This window comes from Ahaetulla prasina, chromosome 4, assembly GCF_028640845.1.
Source record: "Ahaetulla prasina isolate Xishuangbanna chromosome 4, ASM2864084v1, whole genome shotgun sequence".
Taxonomy (NCBI): Eukaryota; Metazoa; Chordata; class Lepidosauria; order Squamata; family Colubridae; genus Ahaetulla; species Ahaetulla prasina.
The window spans coordinates 42,981,001-43,007,315 of record NC_080542.1 but is presented as its reverse complement, the minus strand read 5'-3'; the positions used below and the strand labels follow the sequence as shown (position 1 = coordinate 43,007,315).

Below are 26,315 nucleotides of genomic sequence, written 5' to 3'. Positions count from 1 at the left end.
ATATGTATATGTATATGTTACAGCATTAGGAAACCAGGCCCTTTTTAATTTGCCTGAATGGGTAGGTTCTGGGTATTAATCTGAAATAATAGATCAATTCACCCAGTGTTTATCTATCTGGTATTACCAGTTCTCCCCAGAAAACATTAGGTAATCCATTCTAGGTTTTTCGGAATCTTCCTTATGCAACTAGCAGTCATGAACTGGTTTTGACATGTTCAGTGAAAGAACTGGTTTCTGGAGCTACATTTTGCTGTCCTTTTATGGGCAACTTTAAAAACCATAAACCCAGCTTCCATGGAACCCTAGTTTTCTCCCTCCCAAACTCTGGGAGGGGCATAAAAATGATTTTATTCCACAGCATGATAAAAGGGGGAAGGTCAGGGTGGCTTCTTTCTAAAACAAGCCTTTGTGGTAATTCTTGGGAAAATAAAAAGGTTATTTGCTTTGGAAGTTCAGGAGTTGCATTCTCTCTAAAAAGTTATTAAGGTCATTTATGTTAAGAATTATTTGAAAGAGGGCTTAGAAAGCCCTTCTTTGTTGGAAATTGGATGGCCATTTTCAGAAATGTTGCATTTTCATCCTACATTGTAGATCCTGCTTTCAATACAACTAAATGACCTCCACATTCTCCAGCTATCCATAAAATTCCCTGATTTCATGTGTAGGCTATTTTGAAAGTGTAAATAATCACTAGTATAAGGAGCATATGCAGTATGCTGTAATCATCTAAGCGAGACATTTGATTTATGCAACAAATCCCTATGAAGCCTGTGTTTGGGCAGTAGTTCCCCACTGATCTTCTGGGAGGGGAGGGGGGTGATAAACTTTTCTCCTTCTAATGGCAGTTCCTGCTAATGAAGCTTCGGTGTCATGTGTTATTAAGCAATTGGAAACAGCAAAAGGCAAGAAAGATGACCATCAGAAAGGTTACTACAGAAGAACTGCTTATTGTTCTTTGGATATAGAGGCCCAGCCATTATTAAGGTATCTGTAGTGGATAGTTCTTAGCTTCATATATGTATGGATGTGCCAGAATTAGTTTCATCCATAGTTCAATTGATTTGTCTTTACCACATTTCAGCATTTATGTCATTATAAAACAGCCCTACCTCCAGAATCACTCAACCTTTTACCAAATTTTCTCTCTTGAATCTACTTGAAAATTTAATCATGTCTAGGAAATTTTTGGACAAGTAATACACCTTACTTTTCTATAGATATTCTAGTCATAAATAACTTGCCAGGTATACTCTTTTAGTGATACAATTATGCAGCATTTGCTCATGGAATGAGGAAAGTTCTTTGATGGTCAAACTTAGATACTCCAATTACTGGGAACCAGAATAAATTAATGATATTATTATTTATTTTGAGGTTTTAAAGAAGCATGATACAACAGAAGATGGAGAATTATTTGCATTCATATTAAATTACATATAGATGAAAGATTGAGAAAAAGAATTCAGGATCCCCAAAGAACATATATAGAACTGTTTTCATTAAATAATCAAATCTGTATATGATTTGCAGATAAGTAAATTTTCCTTCACATTGGAAATCATGCCTGCCGTTTGATCTCAGTAGTATGTGTAGACACTACCTCTCCGTCCACAGTCTCTTGCACAATTTTCCTCAGGTTTTGATTGCTTGATCTGTTTTCTGGAAGAAATTTGATCATGTATTAGGAGAGAAGCAGCATTATACAATTAATTTTGTAAATATGCTTGAGTCTAAGCTATGGTATGATGGGTAATTCCCCAGTTGTAGAAATGTAACAACAAAATGCAGACACAAACCCAAATGTCTGGAATAGATTGGAAATGCAACATGTTTGCATCTCACAATCATAATACTATAGGATGCATGTAGTTGTGAGAGCTATTTTACCCAACTGTGAACATGAATAGATTGCTAATGATAATATAATGCTATAAAAAGAACCATGATGGATTGATGAAAAAACATATTGATCAACATCCTGTTTTCACAGTGGTTTAACGGCTAACTGTAGGAATACCATTAATCTTGCAAGGTTCTATTAATACAATAAAGATAGAGCTAGTATTCATTCTTGTGTCTCTAATTGGACTATTTAAATTTTTATTCTATTTCTATTAAAATTAGGAAAGGTCTCTCAAAGGTGCTTTTTCAAAAGCCAACTAGACAAGAGACAAAGTTCAGTTGCCTCTTGAAAAAGCTCCTTTGGGACAACCATGACCTGGATGACTGAGATTCTCCATAGACATTGAGGGAAGATCTCTTTTACATGATGGTTGTCTAGTCAGCAGTTCATCCTTCTGTCTCCCAAGCTCATTCCCACATATCATCACATTTGGTTTCCAGCCACAGGTATTTTGCAGCTTGCTACTTTTGATCCTGAAATAGCTATATTCATCATGATTGGCAGCTGATGATAGCTTTAATCTTACATCCATGTACTAATCCTCTTCTAAAGCTGTCTGAGACTTTTCCTACAAAAATAGAATCTAGATTATATTTACCTCTAAGGCTTGTGCCGGTCTTCCTGTGAAATAATAAAAGCAATATCAATAAAAGTGGTCTGTACAAATCTGTTCCATGTCACTTTTAAGATTGTTCAAAGAACCTTTTTGCTTCAAATCTGAAGTATTGTAAAGCCGTAATTTCTTTTCCTTAATAGCTGCATCAAAAAACACAATTCTTTCCAGGCTGGAAATTACTTCTATGCTATTTTTAAAATTAGTGCTAATTCTAAAATGTTTCTTAATTTAAAAACAAACAAACATAGCAATCCCTTTAAAAGAAATATATCAACTGTGACAGGAAGAAAGCCTTAAAATCTCATGAGAACTGACTCACCATGCCAAAATCCTCTGACAGAACACTTGGGCAATTCTTTGGGAGCCTGGTCATTACACAGGGGTCTATGAAAAAGGGTTGTGGTCCTTCAGAATGCATTTTACTTGGAAAGGATAGCATTTGCCCACCTGTGTTTTTTGATCTGCAAATTGCTTTCAGAATTGTTTCTTCACTAGCTTCAATTTTTAGATTATAAATTTGTTTTTTCCCTTTTCTGCCTGAGGTTGACTGTGTCTTACCCATCAACATCACCATCCAGAAGCTGGCGGTAGGTAGAAATTTCCCTCTCCAGACGTGTTTTTATTCCGAAGAGGACCTTGTACTGATTATTTTGACACTTGATATCATGTCGAAATTTGCTGAGCTCTTCTTCACATTTTTTGATGAGGTTTTGGATACTTTGAAGCTGGAAACCATAGCGAGCCTTGGTTTCTCCCAAATTGTTTTCTAGGGCAAATTTCTGAAAGAATGAAACATGCCAACAGTGTTCAAACTGTGTTCTGCAGCACAGAAACCAAGAAATACCCTTATTTGCTGGATTTGTGTAAATGAAACTGTTTGTCTGCAGCACTGTTGAAATCATATATTTATATTTTATCTATAGGTTTATTATTATTTATGCGGAGTGGAGAGATATTTACTTTTCCCTTCCTATTCTGGCTTCCTTTCCTCTCTATTTAAATCTAAAAAGTAAAGTGCTTGAAGCAATAACTTGTCTTTTCAAACTGCCATGTTAATTAGTGTTGGTATGATTTAATCATTGTCTGATTACACAATTTTTTGCTTATAGAGAATGATTATCTTCCCTCCCCTCCCTCTTTTTCCCGCTTAGTGTTTATGGTGGCCTACAATTGCCCCAGGCCAGTATCTGGAATATTTTATTTTATTAGTCCTTTCATGACAGTTCAGTTTCTCAGGAGGGATTAATATATAATAAGAAAACTGAAGTAACAATCTATAGTATCTGTACAGAATCCCTTTTACTTCCCTGCAATTTAATTACATCACCATATTTTGTGCATTTAACCCAGAAAAGGCAAATTCCGACTTTTCTAGGATATCTCTTTCAGGGAGAATGAAACCTCAGAATAGTTCTCTCTTTAAAATCCTAAGATTTTAAAAGGACTTGGGGCTCTTTAAAAGCTTATATCCATTCAGCTGTAAAATCTTTATAGCAGAAATCTGAATCCAACAACAGTAGAAGCATTTCCAGTGAGACTTCTGCCTGTCATGCAACAATGAAATGGCAGGGAAAGTAAAAAGTACATCTTGGACTTTCTTGCTTCTGGATCTACCAGACACTTTAAAAAATGTACTATGGTATTCAAAGGTCTGTTTCAACAGGAATGAGCAAGCTATGTTGCCAGCCTCCACCTACCACGCACCCCCACATTTGCTGAACTAGACCTCCTCTATGCTTTAGCATTGGTGGATGGGGAAGGGGTCACCAATTTCCCAGAAGGCAAGTTGCACACCTATTTTAGAACTTACATTTGTATAAGGATAAAAATATGCTACAGATCAGAATCTCGAGAGCTGTGAATTACCTACCCTAAGAATGATACAGAGACCCTACCATGGTACCATAACACTGCATTATCCAGTTAATTGCATTCTCCATGAAGGTGATAGATTAGCTCTAAGAATGCTGCTGATTAATTGACTGATTGATTGATCACATTTATTTGACTGCCCATCTCACCAGAATCCTCTCAACTGACAATGCTGTTTTATTTACTTACTATACTGATATTCTTCCGTTCATTCAAGTAGGGCATACATAGCTCTCCCTTCCACCCCCTCTTTTTTTTCCTATAGTAACAATCTATAGAAGGTATAGTAGTAACAAAATAGTAGGTTGGACTGAGAGAGAATGACCAGCCAAAGTCATCGAGTGAAATTCCATGATAGCTAAGGATAGAACTAGTCACTATACTATATTGGCTGTCCATGTTCATAGGCCCTGCATCTGTTTATATCAAATGCTGAGACAAACATAGGAAGGCTTTCATTTGTATGTCTTATTTCTGAACTTCTAAAGGCATCTGCTGGCTGTAAACTGTTTGATGGTCTTTGATCTGATTTTGATCTGTTTTTACTTGCCTTGCAATTAAAGACAAAAAGGGCATACCACCTGGATATAAATGATCCAACTGAAGGCATTCATATGGATCCACCCAGGCAACTGTAATGCATTTAATTGAAAAATATCTGCTCTCCCCCCCCCACCATATCTACAGATTCTGAGGAAAATCAAACCATAAATGTTGTATGGAAAACCAAAGTACAATATGGATGGTCAGATTAAGTTTACAACAATGTTTACCAAAGCAGTGTTTTCAGATATATTAGATTGCAACTTCCATAATGACCACTATGGATAAATATTATGAGAGTTGTACTCAACATGTCTGGTAGATGTCATGTTTGAATTAGAAGATTAGAAAAGAATAATCCTGTCTAAGGGTATCACCTTATTTAGTTCTGTCTGGAAATCAATTTCCAGGGTTTGCAGCATGCGATTCAGCTCACAGATTTCTTTCTGGCTTTTCTGTAGTTCTTCCTGGTCCTGTTGCCCCTCTGAAGATACATTTCCGATCTGTGTGAACATAAAAAAAATTAAATGAAGGAATTATTTAAACCTAGCCAAAAATGAATTCTGCACACAGTTTTAGAGCAAGACACTAAATGTGTAATTTCTGTGCTATGAGTGATGGCAGCACTCCTATTGAGAAACTCCATCACAGGAGTTCTTACAAGATGTCTTCTTTTAAATGAAAATGTGAAAATTCAGAGAGGTTGCCAACAGCCACAGAAATGGTTTGTACAGCTCTGGGAATAATTTCAGTTGCATACATATTCCATCCATGAGAAATTTGCCTCAAATCTTTTTTTTAATAAATCTTGAAAGCAAACTGTCTTTCAACAATCTCAAGGAGAACTTAGTAGTTAAAAGGCAGAATAATTTCTCAGTACTATAATAGTCTTTATGCAATATGCACATGGAATATATGAAAATTGGACATCGGCATATTGATATTTGCTAGTGTTAAGTTATAGAGGAAGCTTTAAATGTTAGGAAGAGCCGATGTCATGTGAGAGGGCTTTCTTTTAGATCAAGAAGTGGTGTTTCTTAATTCTGCATATCTTATCTTGTTTGTACATTTCTAATGGGTGTGAAACCTTTGTATCATCTGTTTTCTGAAAGGATACCTGTTGTTGGAACCAAGAATCAAGACTTTGGCGATTTTTTTCAATTATAGCTTCATAATCTGCTCTGATCCCTGCCAGGATCTTGGACAAATCTTCTTGTGGAGCTTTGTTCACCTTCACATTCACTTTAAAGTCTTTGGGTGAGCCATATGCCTGCATATTCTGTATATGAAAAAAATGAAGAAAAACCTCAGCAAAACCTCTTCAGAATATGTATAATAAAAGTATTCTGCTATCTGAGGCAAACAACAAATAATGGAGGGAGGCAAATAATGGAGGGAGGCTTCAAACATTGCATATTTATAAAAAGATTTTGTGATATCAGAAGTTTATTTTTTCCAATTCTAATGTAAGTTGCTTCTTTTTCTCACATCTGCTATATCCTGGATTTGCATTTGTGATCTATCCTACCTCCATTCTTCTTTTCTGATTGGTGCATTTAACCTCACCAGGATTTCTTCTTTTGTAATTGTTGCTCTAGTTATTTGTGTTCATGTACTCTGGCGCAAGGTTTTCCACACTGTGAGCTGTATCTCTCTTCTGGAGGTGCAGGAGAGTCCAGAGGATGTACAAAGAATATAGCTAGTCCACAACTTATGATCAGTCACGCAGTAACCATCTGAAGTTACAACAGACCTTCCCATTACTTATGCCTCAGATTCAAAGTTGCAATAGCTGCCTCCTCTGCAGTCACATGATTAAATTTTGGGTGCTTGCAACTTGCCCACATTTATGGGCATTGCAGTGTCCTCTGGTCACCTGACTGTGATTTACAATATATTTTTGCCAGAAATCGGTGCTTACTTCTGGTTTCTGGCAAAAAAAACCACAAAAACCATCGCAGACAATGGATTTGCTTTACAACTGCCACACACATTTGCCTTTCAAATATCTGCATTCACTTTATGACCATACATTCACTTTACAATCACATTTGCTTTATGACTGCCATGTTCACTTCACCATCACAGGAAAGATCATAAAATCAGGCACAGTCTCATGACGCCCCACAACAACAGGCTGTAACTCCAAGCTAACTTATGATCAAAAGTTTAGGGCTACCTGTATTTTAGTTGTACCATTGTTATAATGAATCCACCTTCTCCAAAGTTGTTTATCTGTTCATTTTAGTTTTGGATTTTAGGGAAGATGTATACATTGAGATTATACTAAAGAGGGTGTGATGGCAAAAACTTTAAGAACTTAAAATGCAACCCTGGAAACTGCCTTAATTAAAAAGATAGAAAAATGCTTTGCATCAATCTTGACACACAGTTTCTTTTTAAGGTCAAATAATATTTCTCCTTTAGGGAAAAATATATAGTTGCAGGCATGCTCCAGGTTATATTGGCATGATAAACAGTTTATTCGTGGAAACTTGGAAGATCTGGCATGCTTGCCTCTTCCAGTTTGTCTTAGTGATTTATATTCTGTCAGAGATTAATCAATTTCAGGGTCTGAAATGTTGTAACAACTACTGTGGTTTAACTGAAACTTGTTCCTCAGATTCCTTAGAGGGGCCTAAGTAAATATGAAAGTAAAATATTATATTGACCTGGTTCTTTATGAATACTGAAGCACCATATTCAATGATACAAGAAAAGCCAGTGTAAACTCTAGAAATTCTTCTAGGTTTCTATTGTCAGGAATTTTGGCATTGTAATGCTGGTGTTCTAAGAAGGCACCAACTTGGAGAAGGTTGCACTACTTCAAACATCAATTAATAGGAAGTGTTTTTCCAACTTTTTTTCTCTTTCTATGGTTTTTCCAAAGTTGTAAGATGAAAATGCTATCTGCAATCCATAATATGAATTAAGAGAAAGACCAATGCGAAATTTTCTTTCAAAATCACAATGTTGAGATTATATGATTCAATGATTTACTGTCTGTGGTAGCCATTACTGCCTGCTTCCTGAAATACACTGTCCCATCTTAGTAAAACACAAAGACTTCCCAAGGAGCTAATAAGGTACAATTAATAAAATTAAGCATGGAAAACTTTCTTTGATAGGCTAGCAAATAAACAGTGGGGATGAGAGTGAAGAGACAGATGATTTTTAAGCCAGGGTGGTTCAGCATAAACTCACAGCTATGTCTCTGAATTATACTCCTGCCTATTAAAAAGTAATTGAGTAAATCCAGGATATTAGCCTGGAGAAACATCAGAACACGCTATTCCAGATCTCTAGCTGGTTAAACAGGATTCTGATCTTCATTTAAAAGTGACACAAGACTTACATATATCTATATATGGAATATACCAGTGACTGAAAAGAGTGGGACTAAAAGACATCATTGAGGCACTGAATATAGCAGCACAAGAGTAGTCACTAAGCATTAGATCCCATTGAAGCAGGAGTATACCATACTAGGCAAGGTTTAAAGTGTAGACCGTGCAGAGAGATCTCAGAGGCAGTCCAACAGGTAGTGATGATATAAGATGTAGACAAGAACAGGATACACCTGACAATGTATAGATTAAACCATCCCAAGTCCAGATGGGAGTTTCTACCAAAGGCTGTAGAAAATAACAGGGCTAAGATCCTGTGAGATTTTCAAGTCCAGATGGACAGGGTGGTACTGGCCAATCAAGTAGACATTGTGGTAGTAGACAAGGACCAGAAGATAGCAGTGTTGATAGATGTAGCAATGACAAGTGACAGCAACACTAGGAAGAAGTACAAGAAGCTGGAGAAATACCAAAGCCTGAAGGAGAAATAGAGAGGATATAAAATGGTAGGAGACCAAGTGGTGGTAGGAGCACTTAGGGCTGTGATTCCTAAGCTGGGAGAGTGGCTCCAACAGATCCCAAGAATAACAGCAGAACTCTATCCAGAAAAGTGCAATGCTATGAACAACTAAGATACTACACTGAAATCTCAAACTCCCAGATCTCTGATAGATGACCTGAGACTGAGGAAGACACAGATATCTCTTAAGTTGACCAATTGACTAGATTTAGCTTGAGAAGAAAGAAATGAACTCAGGCTTAACTAAGGATGGAAATGTTTCCTTCCATATTCCCTAATAACCCCTCACTGAGATAAGGAAATCAGTTTTAAATCTCCTCTATTTTGATTAATTATTTTGCAAAAGATATTTAAATGCAATTTGCTTTGCCTTTTATAGCTTCAGACCTGTTGTACTTATGTGTGTGAGTAGAATGTTTGCTGCTTGTTTTTAGTTCAAGCCAGATATTTAGACAGTCAGCTAGATATTTAGACTGAATTTGGCTCATATCAAGTCCTTCCCAAGGTGATGTTTGATAGCGTTAAAGATATTGTCGCAGGATATAAGTTGTTCCAAGAAAAACTACCTTTTGCAATGGATGACGATTTTATCAGTACACATGGTATTCAAATGGCGTTCCAGATGCTTTGGGATTGCACCAAAGCATATTGGTACCAGAGCACTTTAGCTTCTTTCTTTTCTATTACTTTGTTTATTTTGTGGTCCAATTCTTTCTTGCTTGCAGACAAATGGTATTTCTTGCAGACCTTCCAATGCATCATTGTTGCTACTTGTCATACTATTATTTGTAATCAATCTGTACAATCTACTTGCAGAGTTAGCTAGGTGGGTCACTGTTTTCTTCAGCATCTTTGCAGAGATGGCATTTGCTTTCTGTTACTGTCTTCTCAATTCTGGCTTTGTATGAATTTAATTCTTAAGCTTAATCTTCTGCAGCCAGACTTTGCCCCTCTGTCTCTTTCTTCAACTTACTGCTCTTAGTCTTATTATTATTCGCTTGCCCTGCTATTTTTTTTAATGTATTAGACATGTACATGCCTACATAATACTTTGCCTCATCATGTCTCTTTTATTCTTCATTTGGTCTTTCTTATAGGCCATTTTGGCTCTCCAGCGCTCAGTAAGCTTTTATGATATACTAGCTTCAGTGTATCTTCTCCCCTGTCCTTCAGTTAGTCTTCAATGCCCTTTTTTCTTATTCAACTGTCTGATCTATTTGCAACATTCCATGCCCATCTATGCTCCTTGGTAAATTGAGTCTATCAATGTTGCTGCATGGATGAAAGATATGATTCATTATTTAACTGGTTTTCCTATTTAGGGTTTTAGTTCAGCTTGAATCCAGTTCACTATTCCAGCTGTGTATTAATGACTGGAATTGCCCAGATATTAATTGCCTTGATGGTGTTCCTTCACTGAATTTGGACTTTAAGGTCTTCACTCTCATGATGTATTCTAACATTCTCTTGACTTCAGTGTGCTTAATGTTCCCAGCTTGAAGGATGCCCATGTATTTGGAGTGATTGTGATAATTGAGACTCTTGATATCATTTCCATAGGGCATCTTGATTTCTTCTATTTCACTATTTTCCCATTAATGGTGAAGGTGACACATTCCAAATTCCACTGTAATATCTTAGCAGTATATAGGGATAGTGTTGTGCAGTAATTCTATTTTGGGTGGTATTTTTTCATAAAGTTTCAAAACGTTCATATGAAGTAGATAGAATAGCCTATAAGATGTTTTTGATAGCCATTACCTTACAATATTGTTGACAGAGTAATCTGTGCAGTGACAACAGTATTAGTGAGAATGAAGGTTTGAGCAGATTTCTTTAGCACTGCATGAAGGAATGTATACATCTGCCATTCGGGGATCATTGCATAGGCGTTTTTTTAATATGTTAGCAAATTTTAATGTTCTGGCTAGAGGGTCCTCAAACAGCAAAGCAAAGAAGTCAGATCAACAATCAGCACACAGCGCATACCTTTGCACACCTTTGCACAATGGGAGTTGAGAAGTGTGGGCATCAGCCCATCTGTAGACATCTACAAATTCTGTTTACCCATCAGCCCCTTTGCAGCATAGGTACGTGGCAACGGCTATGGGCAATTGTAGGCAACTCTAAATGAGCCTTGAGTCTCCCTGAAAGATTCTTCTCTTGATATTAATCTCTCCCAATGTATTCATCATTAACCAGCAACTCTGTCTTCTATTGTGGCATTGATCTTTCACAAACCTTTTGGTATTTTCTACTAACTTTTTATTTCTAGGGACCTGATTATGCATCTTGCGACAGGGAGTCAAATGCCTTCTTGTAATCAATTCAAGCTATATTCAAGTTGATAGTCGTCTTCTTCTTCTTCTTCTTCTTCTTCTTCTTCTTCTTCTTCTTCTTCTTCTTCTTCTTCTTCTTCTTCTTCTTCTTCTTCTTCTTCTTCTTCTTCTTCTCCTCCTCCTCCTCCTCCTCCTCCTCCTCCTCCTCCTCCTCCTCCTCCTCCTCCTCCTCCTCCTCCTCCTTTTTGCAGTTTTCCATAATCATTTTGTCAATTAGGTCCTGTTAGAGTAGTGATAATCACATCTCAATCTGAAAACATGCACCACTTAGTTGATTAGGATGTAAAGGCATCCTAAAGACACATAAATTCTAAAGTTGAGGATGGCTATATATATATATATATGGTAGCTTGGAGTACTAGACTCTGTAGTTACCTTTGTTATTAAAGTCTCTTCTAGCATCTGTAATGAAAAGACAGTGACTCTTCATAAGCAAGACTCTTCTTTCTAGTTAAAGTATCAGTTTGAAGTCTGATTCACATATCTCTACAGCAATGTTTCTCAATCTCAGCAGTTTTAAAATGCTTGCTTTTCAAATCCTAGAATTCCTCAGTTAGACATCCTTGGAGGAGACTATTGAAACTAATCAGATCTAAATTAGAGATAATTTAGCTGTCCTGTTAATTTTATGGATCTATTCTGCACAAGCTAAATTTGGATCTGAGTCAGGCTGTTTGTTTTCAAGGGTGAGGTTTCAAAAATGTCAGACAAAAAATTGAAGAGAAGGGATGATATGAAGGTATGTGATTTGGCACACAAAGAGACATTAACTGGAGATGCCTATGATGGTGAGGATGACACACATATCAATCACATGCAGAGTCACTGTGCCAGGCCTTGTACAAGCAAGGCAATTGGATGAGAAGATCTGAAACAGAGAGAGCCTAGGATGCAAGAGTGTACTTCTTTCTGCTGGATATATTTCTGTTTGTGAAAGAATACTAGGGTTGGCCCAGAAGTATGTTGTGTTAATTATTTGATGCACAGTTAAGTCAGCTTTTGGAAGTCCTGAATACTTACTGAAATAGAATTTGAATATTCTTTTTTTGGGAGAAGGAAGACTTCCTCTTCTCAATTTGAAAGTGTTCCTTCTGTTTAAATTGCCCATTTTACAAAAGAAATCTCTCTCTATATATATATATCTATCCAGAAAATGTAAAGGTTCTATATAATTACCAAATGAGCAGCTGGATGAAAACACCTAATTACTATGTAAACAATCTAATTATAAGGCACGCTAAACTGGTTTGGTGAAGTTCCCAGCATTGCAGTATCTCCTCAACTGCTGCCTCAGGAAATGAAGCTGTAATCAGTGAGTTTTGAGAATGCCCCCAAATTCAGAGGCATTGTCATAATGAGAGGAACGAAATACAATTTTTTAAAAGTATTTCTGAAGCACTGAATAGCATCAGCTCTTGCAACACTCTCTCTTACTTCTTTTCTGATTTTCATGGTGCTCCCTATTGGAAGTTAGTTGTGGGATTTAGCGTTAGAGTTTCAATGGGGCAACTGATGTATTTCATCTGTGGCGGTTTATATCAGAAACTGTTCCACTTGGAAGAAATGGTTCCTCCCCACCCAGTAAAGGGGCATGGACATTAATTTTAAAAGTCTGGCATTTAGATGAGGACTTTGTAATAATATATGTTAGCTGGAGTATGTTTTTGAAATATGCAGCAATGAAATGAAATTTTTCCTTAGTTCTAAGTTGCTCCTCTCCTTGATTAGTTTTCACGCATTGCTTCTTGTCCTACCCTCAGGTGCTTTGGAGAATAGATTCACTCCCTCTTGTTTGTGGTGGCCCCTGAGATATTGGAACACTGCTATCATGTCTCCCCTAGTCCTTCTTTTCAGTGCCAACAGCACTATGTACATATGTGATCTCAGCTTTATTGGGTTATCATTTGCAAGTTAAAAGGAAATTAAATGCAACAAGTATGTGTAAAACAATATCTTCCTTACTCCCAAATTCTGTGTGGTTTAGGGGAAATGGATAGGGATAATTTGTCTTTGCTCTGTCATATTTTAAATGTTTTTCTGTCAACAAATATCCCATGGAAGTGATCAATGGAAGATTATTGACCAAAAAAAGGAAGTCGTTCTCATAATAGCTGATTGTGCTATGGAATTCTCTGTACCAATATCCCATGATGGTTGATAATAAGTTTAACTTTAAAAGGAGGTTAGACAAAGCCTTAATGAGTTCAGATTATTTCTGATCTTGGGGATATTTGTTGAGGAACCTAAATAGAAAAGTGCTTTAGATTTGTGTCTCTTTGGCTAGTGTGGGAAAGAAAAGGTTGAGTGAGATGGGCCTTTGGCATGATTCATAAAGGCTTTTAGCCTATACAAACTACAGGAATGCTGTGCTGGCTTATACAAGCACAATGAAAATTCAGAGTGTTGGGATTGGCAGGATTTAAATATATTAAACATTTGTCTGCTCAGATGTGGTTAGAGTTACAAAACTAAGTGGTTCTAATCCTTGCTGTTTTAAGTAAACACTTTATTTCGTTGGCAACCTATATATATATATTTAGATCAGCTTAAGAAGTCCCAAAACTGCAGTGATATTTTTTGGGCTTGAGAGACAAAATTCACAAAAGAGAAATTATATTGAATCATAACCTTCAGTCCTCAAAACAGATTATATTTCTATCCTGGGATGCACTTCATTAGATTTATTCAACATCTATTATTCTAACTTTATAATTAAAATAAGCATGAACTATCAACATTGGTTTCTATACAGAAAAGGAGATGGTCAGGATTTTGGTAAGGTGCATACATGACTAGGAGAAAGAGAAGAAGCTTGTCTTACCGCTTCATGTTCTTTTTTTTTGAGTATGTGATCTTCACGCAAAGCTTCAATTTCCATTTCCAGGTCAGTTATTATGATGGTCATGTTGTCTAGCTCCTTACGGATGTTTTCAACATCATTTTGCACATTTTGCCGGAGAGCTTTTTCAGCTTCGTATCTTAATCAAAGAGAAAAGTAATATAGTTGAATGAAGGAGACAACAATTCCATTTTGGGATTGAACCTACAACTTTTAGAATTATGGCTTGCTAATGATTACTGTTTCTGTCTCCGAAGCATGTATCTTCCACCATTTAAAAATATATTGACATTCATATTTCACTGAATTTCAATTAATAATTTTCATTTATTGAAAAGCACAATTATGGAGAAGCTTTCTAATCACATTTAAACACTCTGCTGTTTTTCAGAAAGCAACAGTTAGTCCCAGAGGATTGCTTTCTAACTAATTTGAAATGCAAATTTAATAGACAAATTGGTGAATAAATGGGGGTGAGAAGGTTGCCTGTATTATTATTTTATTCTGGACATTAGAAGAATCATGATTTCAAAAGTATTGTTAAGAGTTTTTTTCCAGACTGATAAGGATACAGGAAACTGTTCTATAAATACTTTCTCTCTTATTGGTATAGATACTAGCTTCCTTCTCAGATCTCAGGAAGGCCGATAGAAAGAAAATGAGAATAACTCCAACTTCACATACATGATGATATATTGGTTCTAAATTGAAAATAGTTCAGTTACTGGAATTCTTGTAACCCCACCTCTTTTTATCTCAACAGATCTTTGAGAAATTCAGAACTATACTTAGAAAAAAAATCACTTTCCATTGTAGGAGGCTGCCAAAAAGCCTGACAAGTATTGTGTGTCATGCTATTATAAACTTCCATTCATATAGAACATGAACATACACTTCTCATGACAGATTAATATGATACACTGCAGCAGTTGGATGTACTGAAAAACACTGCCAGTCAAAATAGATTAGCCTTTGATAGCTCTCCAAATGTTTAATATTTGTCATGCAACTAAATTGGGAATTGTGGAAATTATGGCAATAGAGTCCAACACAACAGGAGTACACAAGGTAGAGAAAGGTTCGTCCATGCAGGGCTGAACTAGAGTAGTCAACGTCTGAGTGAATATAAGACAAAATTTTGTGCTCCTGTAGTTTAATCTGGGCAGGACATCACAGTGTTACCTTGTACAACTTTCATTGCACTGAAATTAAATTGTATTAGGGTTAACTATTTGCACACTAAAATTAGCTTGAGGAAAATGTAAGACAATTTTTTGATAGATCCATTAAAGCAGCGGCGACCAACTGGTGGTCCATAAGAAATTTTTGGTGGTCCCCAGAAAAATTATTTGCATTTTTTATATTGTACTAAATCAGGGGTCCTGAAAATACAGCCCCTTACACATTACAGATATGTGTAATGAACGTTCATGTTGCTACAGAGAGTCTCCCCCTTCGGGGTCTTCTTGCATGAGTCGGAGGGGGCAGAAATTCTGACTTGGGGTCTGCTTCAGCCTCCTGGTGTGGGGTTTTGGCCGAAGGCTGGGGGGAAGAGCCGCTGGTGGCAAAGAGCCAGAGGGCCTCGTTCCAGTGGGACTGCATCATGGCCTTGAACTGGCTGACCATCTCAGCCTGCTGAGCCTCTAGGCACCAGTACCTGGCCTTGCACTCCTGCTGGTCTTCCCTCTGTTTGGAAAGCCTATGCTTGTAGTCCTCAGTAAGGTGCTTCTGCTGAGTCTCCTTCTCGGTCAGATCCAATTTGAACTGAGCCAGCTGTTTTGCCAACTCTTTCTCATGGTGTTTGCTTAGCTCCAGCAACTGCTTCCCATTGGGGCCCTAAAGAGCCCAGCAGGCAGGTGAGGAGTAATGAGTAGAGGCTGGCAAGGCACCCCTAGACGTGAGTGACATTGAGTTGGCCACACCCACCCATTCACATGACCTTCTTGCCATGCCCACCCAGCTGGTCATTCGGCAGATCATATTAGTGGTCCATGGGATTTAAAATTATGAATTTAGTGGTCCCTGAGGTCTGAAAGGTTGGTGACCCCTGCATTAAAGAAGCTGGTTGAAATCTGGTTGAAGAAATTGATGATGTCTAGGCACAGATTTTTACTCAAAATATGAATCTAGAAGAATGCATATAATCCATGACACATTTTGTATTAAAAGCAAAAGTTGGCTGAACATCCAGAGAAATTCTATTAAATTGTTTAGTGGCACAACAAATTCAATTCTTAGGAAATGGTGGGTTTTTCTAAATAGAGAGCAGGTTTGGAGAGTCATTTCTCAAAGATGTAACAATAAACCTGAATTTCAGAACCTTCATGGACAAGTAATTGGACTAGATAACTCCAAACTTTCTTCCAAGCGTATGACCATATAATATAACCTATTTATTTGATGACTGGCCGCACATAGTACATTTAATCATACATTAACCAAAAGGGCTGTACTTGTATATCAGGCCAAGCCAGAAAAAAAAGAGGACAAAACAGAAACAAAAAGAAAAGGAATACATGTTGTGCAATTGTAAGCATAATGTTTTTAATTGACTTGTCTAAGCATATTGTGTAAACCTAACCTATGGTTGTATGATTCTCAAATATATCATCTTAATACTGTCAACATGGTTGTAATAATGTTTCACCTTAAATAAGCAGTCATTATCTTTTTTTAAGAGAAGAGGAAATGAGAATTTGTGTTGCCTATATAATTCCTGATATCTCCCCTGGCATCCAGAAAAGGCAGCACAATAGTTCAAAACATCCATCTTCATCATTCATAAACCTACCTGCTAGTGAGTAAGAGGCAAAGAGAAAAGCAATTATGGTACCTCTCAACCCAAGATTTTGTTCCAGAGCAGCATAGTTGCTGGCCACTAACCTTTTATCTCTTGGAATGTAATATCAAACAACAGATGGTATACCTTATACTGTCCTTTGTGATTTTAATCAAATTCAATCTCTTGAAGCATAATCTTTTTAGTCATATTTGGATTGTTAAGAATCAGAGTCAGGTTTTGCATTTTTGTCTGCATCTGCTTCCAAGAATAGATGAGAAGCTCAAGGAAAGACTTACTTGAGCCTGAAATCCTCTGTTGCCATTTTGGCATTGTCAATCTGTAGAACAAGGCCTGCATTGGTAACCCGTCCAGTCTCAATCTGTAAATAACAAAATATTAATCTCACTGTGGAGGTAGACTAAAAGTTTCATGATTTGGTGTTATGGTAGGCTAAGAGAATTATATTTTCTTTTTTGCCTCTGGAATGCATTTGTGGGTTAATTTAGTCACTGAATTAGCCCAGTCCTTGATTTTGCAAATACACTGAACCAAAATGTAACCAAACCAGCTGGATGTGCCAAATACAGCTAGCCTTAAAATAAACATGCTAAAATTAATTAAACTGCACATTATGCCAATGTAGTCATTGGGTTTTTAATTGATTTGATTGTGCACTGCCTGCATATAACCATATCAATGTTAAACAACAGTATTTTCTCATTTTTCTATTTTAAAAAAAATGAAAGAAAAAGTGAGAATATATTTCTTGCTTAGAGTTTGAAACTCAAAATGCAAAGCTGGGATGTATTAGCTTTTCAGCACTTCTTGTTTTGCTTTTAGTTGGCTTCAGATGTGAATGTTCTTCTTCCAGCTGTCAAATATTCATTATAATTGGAAGGTAAACATGTTAATTGCAATTGCATAATATTGTATTCCACCATAAGAACAGATGAAAGAAAGCTTGCAAGCAACTGCTAATGTTTGGTTGTGATTGGAATGTGATGAACATTAAGACATCAAGAATGTTCATGTTTTATGAATACTAATATTTTTATTCATTACCAACTTTTCCAGCATGTGATTCATGTATGCTTTTCAGTAACCTATTTTTCCACTGAAGAGCTTTGTCACAAAATTCAGTAAAGCACAAATAGTGAAGCGTAACTACACACATTCCAATAACTGATTGTAATAGGGATGCAATATTTCAAATATGTTCAAATTTGTGTACTGATTTGTGATACACATGCTGGATAAATTCATATTAAAATGGAAACTAATACAAGATTTGAGAAAAATTTTGTGAAGGATGGAAAGATCTAGGCCTATTAGTGAGAAGATTAATTAAGGAAATTAAAATTAAAGAAAAATTTACCCTTCTAATTTTAGTCAAGCCATAATCCTGAAAGCAATAGCAGTAACCAGCAGGACTATTGGAAAGCAGGTGAAGCACTGAGCACAGGGGCAGCAATGTAGAGGCATCTGCAGGGTTGGGGTTAGAGTACCAAAATGGGGCAAAAGCATTGTTATCACAATATAAGCTCCATCTCTCTTATTAAATGCATTGTGATGCTGCATATAACTATGAAACGGTTGTGATATTTTCATTAAAAAAAATTGTCTCAAATTTGCATAATAATAGAGATTCCCGGCTACCAGTAGTCTGACTGTGAGTGAGTGCCAAAATAACAATGAAAAAAATATTTTTAAATAACCTAAAGGAGATGATCAGGAGATTTATTAGTTTTAAAACTCAATACATTGCAAAATTTTAGATAAGGGCATTAATGTTTCATAACATTTAATGGTCTTCTGAGATTTTAGTCCTATGAATCTCTCTTCTTCTTTTTTAAAAAGTGTTTAAATTTAATTTTAAAATCCTGTGAATTTAGCCTTTGCTATTTCCTGGCAGAATAGTAAATCTCACCCACTTACAAGGGCTGTATTAGAAACCCCTACAATATAATGATTCTCAAAGGCTTTCAATAATTATATATTATGTCTTTACAAAAGAAAAAGCTTTGAATTTCTAGTTATCTAAATTACGGGTAGGAACAGAAGTTACCCTTGAATGAAAGCATTCCAAAAGATCGGAGATTTGAAAGAATCTCTACTGGAAATGCATTCACCAAACAGGAAATATACTTTTTTAGATAGGCAAGATAACTCTCAATATTGGAGCCCCTAATGATCAGTATATGTTCAGAAATGTGTATAGTAATATTTCATTAAAAACTGATATACTATGAATAAAAAGGGGTGGCAACTGTAACCTTAAAACCTATATTTTTGGATCCCAGGTTAAGAAAGCATCTAATTTTTTTTTTTACTTAGACTTCAGTCAGCATGGCATATAGCCAATCATACTAGATGAAATTCCTTAAGCTAAATGTCAAGTTCTTACATTTGCTACACTGACATACATGCAAATTATGCTAAAGACTCACTTCACCTGTTTATCTTTTTCTCATCCTAATACCACACATATTGCCACAACAACAACAACAAAACTGCTTAGGGAATATCTCCAGTGGAATTAAACAAAGCCAAGGATTTTAGGGGTCTTTCCTCTTGCTCTTCTCATTCCCCTGACTGACAGGGTCATTAACCATTTTGACCTGGGGAAACTTCTTTCAGATACCCAGATGGAAATAAAACTCATCATGAATCACGTCAAAAGGAAATTGGCTGGTGCTATGATTATGGGTGGTTTAGAGCGATGTTGAGACAATATCTTGCCAAACACCTATTATGTAAATCCTCTGTGATGTGCCAGAAGAAGCTGAAAATCCCTCCAAGAGTATATTGAAAGGTGAATATCTTCTTAAGACAAAGTGACTCACTAAAATGGAAATCTTGATTCACAGAACACTGTCTTGGATGAATTATATTCCTTACTTCCATTAGTGTATTTGTGATGGACTGTTTATCCATTAATTCAGATTCCCTTCCCAGAATCACAGTAGAAGAAGGGTACATTGTCATATCACAGAATCTATCCACAACATTACCAAACATAAACATGCTAATATTTGAAAAGGCGGATGTGCAATTGTTTCTTGCACCTGTCATATCAGCAGATGTAAGACTAAGAATAGGCTCTAGGCCAAGAAATGGCCCAAGTCTTGGGTGTGAGTACCTACTTTTCTGGAATTGTTTCTTAGTATTTCCTCCAGGAAATTCATTGTGGTAACCAAACAGGAAGGGTCTATATTGACATTCAGTCAAGGAAAGACAGGAACTACTATCCTATTTAAGTAGTATGATTAAGTTTATAATAAAACAAAGAGGAGTTTTTACAACTAGAATGTCTGGAGCATATATTTACTGGCTCATGACAGGGTAGTAAGACTGGAATAAAATCAAACTAATTTTTGAGAACTTCTGCATTGGGTACATGCATAGTTTGGTTTAAAGGTGTGTATAGAAGCCACAAAGCACACCTACATAATTAATGAATAACTTAATTGATAACTACATTCTTAATTATTTATGCGCCATCCAGTCATTTTTCATTCTTAGCAATCATATAGATTCTCATGACAGGCCTAACCTAGTCTTTCTGTTTTTCCAACCATTGCCACTGAAACTTATTCTGTGCATCTTGTTGCTGATCATCCTCTTCTCTTTCCTTCCACTACAGAAAAATAATCATCATTTATAACTGTGTGGCTTATTATCTTGCCTTTTATCACGGGCCAGAGAGGACTCCATCTAACAATGCAAGTAGATGGGTCAAAACCAGAGTCATCTGAAGGCAAAATAAAGCAAGGAATGTCAAGAAAGGGTGATTTACAGCTTGAAATGTTTTTTTCCTTGGTTCCGGTCCTTGACACTGGATGTGTTTGCTATGTCCTGAAAATTGTTCTAGAGTTGTCCAACATGAAACTGAAACAATGTCCAGCCCTCTTTTTTGAGATCAGAATCATATCACTCCAATCCAATATTAGGCAACCTTTTTGGACCCACTGAAAAATTTAAATGAGATTACAGGCATTCTCACAAAATGAGTGCCAAGATAGGTATAGCTATTCAAAAACTTCCATTTATCAGATAATAAACAATCCACCATCCTCTCTAGCTTTTTTTTTTTTTTTTTTTGCCATAGTCTTGACTTTTTTCAGCACATCAGCACTTTTCCAGATAAAGAACTGAGTTGTTTGAATTTTATGAATGTCTACGGGACCAACTGGAAACCCAAGTGAATTTTGAAAATTATGCTGATAATGTTGGCACAAGAGATATCTACATTGTTTTGGTATGTATGGGTACTATTTTTCCTATCCAATTCTAATCCCATAAAATAAAATAAAAAGATAAGGGGACATCACTGTGCAGTTGGAATTATCTAGCCCTGGATGTAGCATTGCTGAAATTCATGTTTCAAAGTTTTTTCAAATGACTTCAGTTTTGCCTCTCTACTCCTCATTACTAAACTGCAACTTTATGCAAAGACCAACTCATCAGACACAATAAAGTGAAGTTAGAAGCAGTGGTGGGATTCAAATAATTTAACAACCGGTTCTGTGCCTTAATGATTTCTTCCAACAACCAGTTCACCAAACTGCTCAGAAAGTTAACAACCGGTTCTCCCGAAGTGGTGCGAACTGGCTGAATCCCATCACTGGTTAGAAGTTATTATTCTAATTAATTATAGAGATTATTACCTAGCTGAAAAAAGTTTTATTACAAGTCTTATTAGACCTGAGCTTGAAGATATGTGAGGATATGATTTATATGTTCCCTATCATTTTTTGTGAGAACAAGGACTCCTTTTTAATTATGAGGATGTCAAACATTTGCAGGAAATGTTCCTGTATCTGATTGCTATCATTAGACTCCATTTGCCTCTAAAATATCCATTTTGGGAATACCATTTTCCTTTGTTAAGAAAGGCATTTGAAAACATTTTCAAAAATAATCTTATTGTTACCAGTTTATTACAATTTGCTTAGTTCTGTATAACAAAAATATTAAGCACAAATTATACAGCACATGAAAAAATTGCCCACCCACCAAACCCTTCTACATGCTTATCTCCCCACAATCTCCACAAAGGAGATTTCAAAACTCCTGTCACATAAGATTAAACACTCCTGTCGGTTTCAGTTTTGCCATGTTTCTTGTTTCTTTGGCATAAAGTTCATATCCACATAAGTTACGGTTGGTTTTACCAAAGTGTGAAAAATCATTTGAATGCATTTTCATGTGCTCCCCGCCCCCCAAGATACAAATTTGCACATCCTTTTCTTAATGTTGAAAGCGTTGCATTTTTGTACTGCACTCTTCCAATTGTTTTAACTCTTGCTGAAGAAATAAATCTCAGTGTTTAAGAAAACATGGATTAAAAAAAAAAAATACCCCAGCTTTATTCTAATCTGCATCTAGATCCAGGAAGCATGAATTATGTTGGTGGATGTTACAGTATAATCCAACCTCATTTCTTCTTGCCCTAATGCTGAGTGAATTAAAGGGTGTATGAAAGTCCTTGCATCTTAAACACTTCATTTTAGCCATGTTTTTTTTAAAGCTGTTTCCCCATTACAAAGAAGCAGTATGTTGAGAACAGACATATCATATATATGCATATAACAACAGAGACTGATCAGCCCTAAAATTAGCAAAGAGAGACAACAGTGATAAATGGCAGATGAACAATTACTAAAAAAGAAAAAGGATCAGTGAATAAAAAGAAGCAATAATAATAACATGGGCAAATAATAATGGGACTCCTTTGACTGTTATTACCAGAAGAGGTGATTCATTTTTATAAATAGGGTACCATTCAAATTAGGTTGGCGCTCACATGATGAAATGTCTTCCTGTCCCTAACATCCCTAATACAGATAAATATTGGACCAGAGCTTGGAGATAAGTGAGGATAGAACAGCTACTGTGATGGGTTGCTCCCAGTTCGGTCCGGTTCTATAGAACCGGTAATAAAATTGGGGGGAGGTCCTGCCCACCCACCACGATATCATCATGGGTGATCTGCGCATGCACAGAAGCATGCGTGTGAGCAGAGCAAGCGCACGCACACGCTCCCATTGCGAACTGGTAGTAAAGATAAATAGAACCCACCCCTGAACAGCTAGCAATAGTTAGCGGTTCTGGCAATTTCACACTGGCATTTACTTAGAAGAAGGAATATATTTTTAAAATAATAACTGAACATTCATTTTCAAAGTATGCAGCAATTTGCTTCAGATGTATGTTTGTGCTATATTCAGAACAAGAGGCAAGAATAGTGCAAAAGAATAAATAAACTGAGGCAAAGGCAGGGATATCTACAAAGAGAGTTAAAAATGTTGCAGCCATGCAAAAAACAAACAAACCCTGCTCTTTTTTTATATGTATTGCAACATCTTTGGGCAAAAGACAAGATGGACCTCCTCCTTATTAAAGCTGTGCAGAACTGCAGTTGTATCTTATGTCAACTATAGTGATGGACTAAGATTTCCCTCTTCACCATAGAACCACTAATTAGTTCATAGGCACAGAGCATCAACACCTACTCCAACCATCATCTGCACTTCCTGTTTGTTCTGGCATCTGGCACCTGATGCAGCTAATAATTATGCCTGCATTGTGGTGAGACCTGTAAAACAATGCTGAACTTTCCAGTGATAATTTAAAGAATCTGTTTTTTTTCCTGTGTTTTCTCAACACAGCTTGCTAATATAATGAATTGAGCAAGATCATTTCCAGTGCAATATGTTTCATCCACTGGATTGTTTTTTAATTTTCTTGGAATGTTTCACTACTGTTTATCATATAGGTTGTTTGCTCAAGACTCTATTCAGGCATTACGTGTATTTGGATGTGGCTGCATGTATTCCATCACAGTTTTCACAAACACTTTACACTGAGTGAAGAGATCTGCAGTGGGCTTCTATTTGTATTATGAATAAGGTAAAAGACAGGAAGTGAGGCACATGTGTCATAGGTCCTCAGCCATAAAAGTTCCACAGCTTTACCTGCCCTTGCCTCTAATCAACAAATCAGCATAATTCCCTGACCATTACTTATGGTTTATGTTGTTTAAAATCATTGATTTTTTACTGTGGGAAACAAGCAATCTCCAAAGGGGAGAGTTATGGATTTTTCCCATAATCTCAGGGAATCTGCTTCAAATCACTAATTTGGGAAGTGGTCCATCTTTCTTTTTTTCCCAGTAGTCCTAGGAGGGAATGGGATTAAAAAAAAATCAATGGATGAGTACATGCTGAGATTTTATCCCTGACCTTGTTAACCTTCAAAAAGATTTTGAAACCATAAATGTCTCCTCTGTTGGGAAATTAGATTGTCTCATCCTTGAGTGTTGGTGCTTATGCCACTAGTGCAGAATAATAATTTTTGTTTATTTAGTCAATTAACTAACAAAGATATAAAACTGGTACAAAAATGCAAATAGATAACAAAGGAAACAAAACCTCATGCCCTAATTCAATGATTTACTTTTATTAATTGACCTTTTTCTCATTGTTGGATATTTTGACTTGATTTATGGTTGTATGTTGCCTGGAGTTTCATGTTTATGAACTGGGCAAATGTGTACATTATTAATTAAAACATCTCTGTGTGTATGTGTGTGTGCGTAATATGTGTGTGTATGTGTATGTATGTGTACTGTTTTTTTAATTCAAAAATAAGCCTTTTAATTTCTGTGTAGCTTTTATTTTAATATTTTTTGGTTCTTTACAAATTGTTTCTATCTCACCTTACTTATGTTGTTCTATGATTGTAAGATTTGTTTGACTGCATGCCTGTATTTCTACATTTAAACTCTCTGACCTATTAACTGATACCAGTCTCAGGGACCAAAACATGTGCATAGCCAGCCCTGATCTAAATACAAGCAAAACTCTCTACATAATGGAACTCCACTTTATCAGTGTTCCTGATGATACACTTTACATGATCTTGATTCTATCCCTCTGTAATGCAGCCTAGACTGTATTGGCTTTTTTTGGCATTTTTGTATTTAAGTGATTAAATTACAAAGGAATAACAATGAAAACAAACCCACCTGAGGTTTCCTCCATTCAAAGTATCTTGGGGATAAGAGAACAGCACAGGCAATCTGCATGGCTTCATTTCTTCTATGTGTTTACAGAATCTAGTATAACACATCTAAAGGACAGTGGCTGTTCCATTAACTGATTTTAACAGGGATTTAGAATTCATTCATATATCTACTCTCAATATTTGTTAAGGAAGTCTATGCTTAAACCATGATACAAATGGGTCACCTCATGATTATGTTTTAAAATAGGTACATTCTATATAAAAAACTTAAAGAAAAAATGGCAATATCTTCTATTTAAAATTCAGTAAATATTTTGCAATGCAAGGAATGCAAGTGTTTTTTTCCTTTCTTTGCTCCCATTGTTATTTTTAGAAAAAGTATATAAAACTAAATGCTGTAATTAAATACTAGATAAAATATGAATGTGCTTTTCAGATTGGTGCCCCAGAGCCTAACATCCACATGTAGAATATTACATGAAAAGGTAAACATCTCTCTGTTCCCAGGAGAAATAATAATTAGATGAATTTCAGTCTGTGCTTACACTTTAAAATCATTATATTAAGGCTTCTTCAACTTTTGCTCTTCTCTGAATCCACGTCTTTTTTGTGTGTGCAATATTTTATTTTATTAACATGACTTCAACAAAAATAACCCTTGGCTGCAATATTCCAGCGGTTTCTAATTCATCCAGCTAGGTTGAATCAAATCATTTGGAGAAGAAAATAGAACAGTTAGCATTTCTGCTGACTTACCCGCTCATGCATGTCTGAGATGTTTTGTTCGTAGTCCTTGAAGTCCCGCTGGGTGCCATGAGACCTCTTCTGGTGCCATTCCCGAATGCAACCTTCCAGCTGTGTGTTGGCTTCCTCCAAAGATCGTACTTTTTCTAAGTAGGAAGCCAAGCGGTCATTCAGGTCCTGCATGGTCCGCTTTTCGTTCCCTCCCATGAAGAAGTTTCCCTGACTCCCACTGAAGGCTCCCCAGCTTGTCCCAGCATCAGAGGCCAGCCAGATAGGGCTTCCAAAGGATATAGGCATGGGAAGGCTGCTGCTTATTCCATGGAAATTTGAAGTTCTGTAGCAATCACCTATAGGCTGGAGAAGGCATCCTGTGGCTCCTCCAAGGGAGCCAGAGGAAAAGTGGTAGAAGCCGTGGCTAGAATTCATCCTGATGTCAGTTAAGACCTGGTTGTACTACCAGCACTTCTGTCTCTTTCCCTCTCTCCTTTTTGACTCACCGGCACTGCCTAAGAAATGTCTCAACCTTCCTGAAGCACTTTTAAAGTCTTTCCTGTGGGAGTTACCTTGTTAAGTGGCTATGCCAACAAGGATTGTGTCATCACCAGCTATGTTGTTTCCTCTTGGTCAATTCTGAAAAGCCTGATTAGCCGGCAAATACAATTGTTGTCATTCTTTGAAAAAGGGACCTAGTAAAAGCTTTCGTTTTTTTTCTTTCTCTCTCTCTCTTTCTCTCTGTTGCCTTTTTTTTCTCCTACTTCTTTCTTTGGCATTTTATCAGT

At 36.5% G+C, this 26,315-nt stretch overlaps 1 protein-coding gene across 1 annotated transcript; it reads right to left on the bottom strand.

The window, feature by feature from the left end:
- Positions 1-1,351: 1,351 nt before the first annotated feature.
- KRT23 (keratin 23) lies at positions 1,352-26,054 on the bottom strand. Its single transcript, XM_058184016.1, has 8 exons — positions 25,549-26,054; positions 17,061-17,143; positions 13,965-14,121; positions 6,055-6,216; positions 5,315-5,440; positions 3,081-3,301; positions 2,505-2,527; positions 1,352-1,662 (listed from the first exon to the last, which is right to left on the bottom strand). Exons 1-8 carry the CDS (start codon positions 25,960-25,962, stop codon positions 1,562-1,564), a joined length of 1,287 nt encoding a protein of 428 aa, XP_058039999.1. The 5' UTR covers positions 25,963-26,054; the 3' UTR covers positions 1,352-1,561.
- Positions 26,055-26,315: the final 261 nt, after the last annotated feature.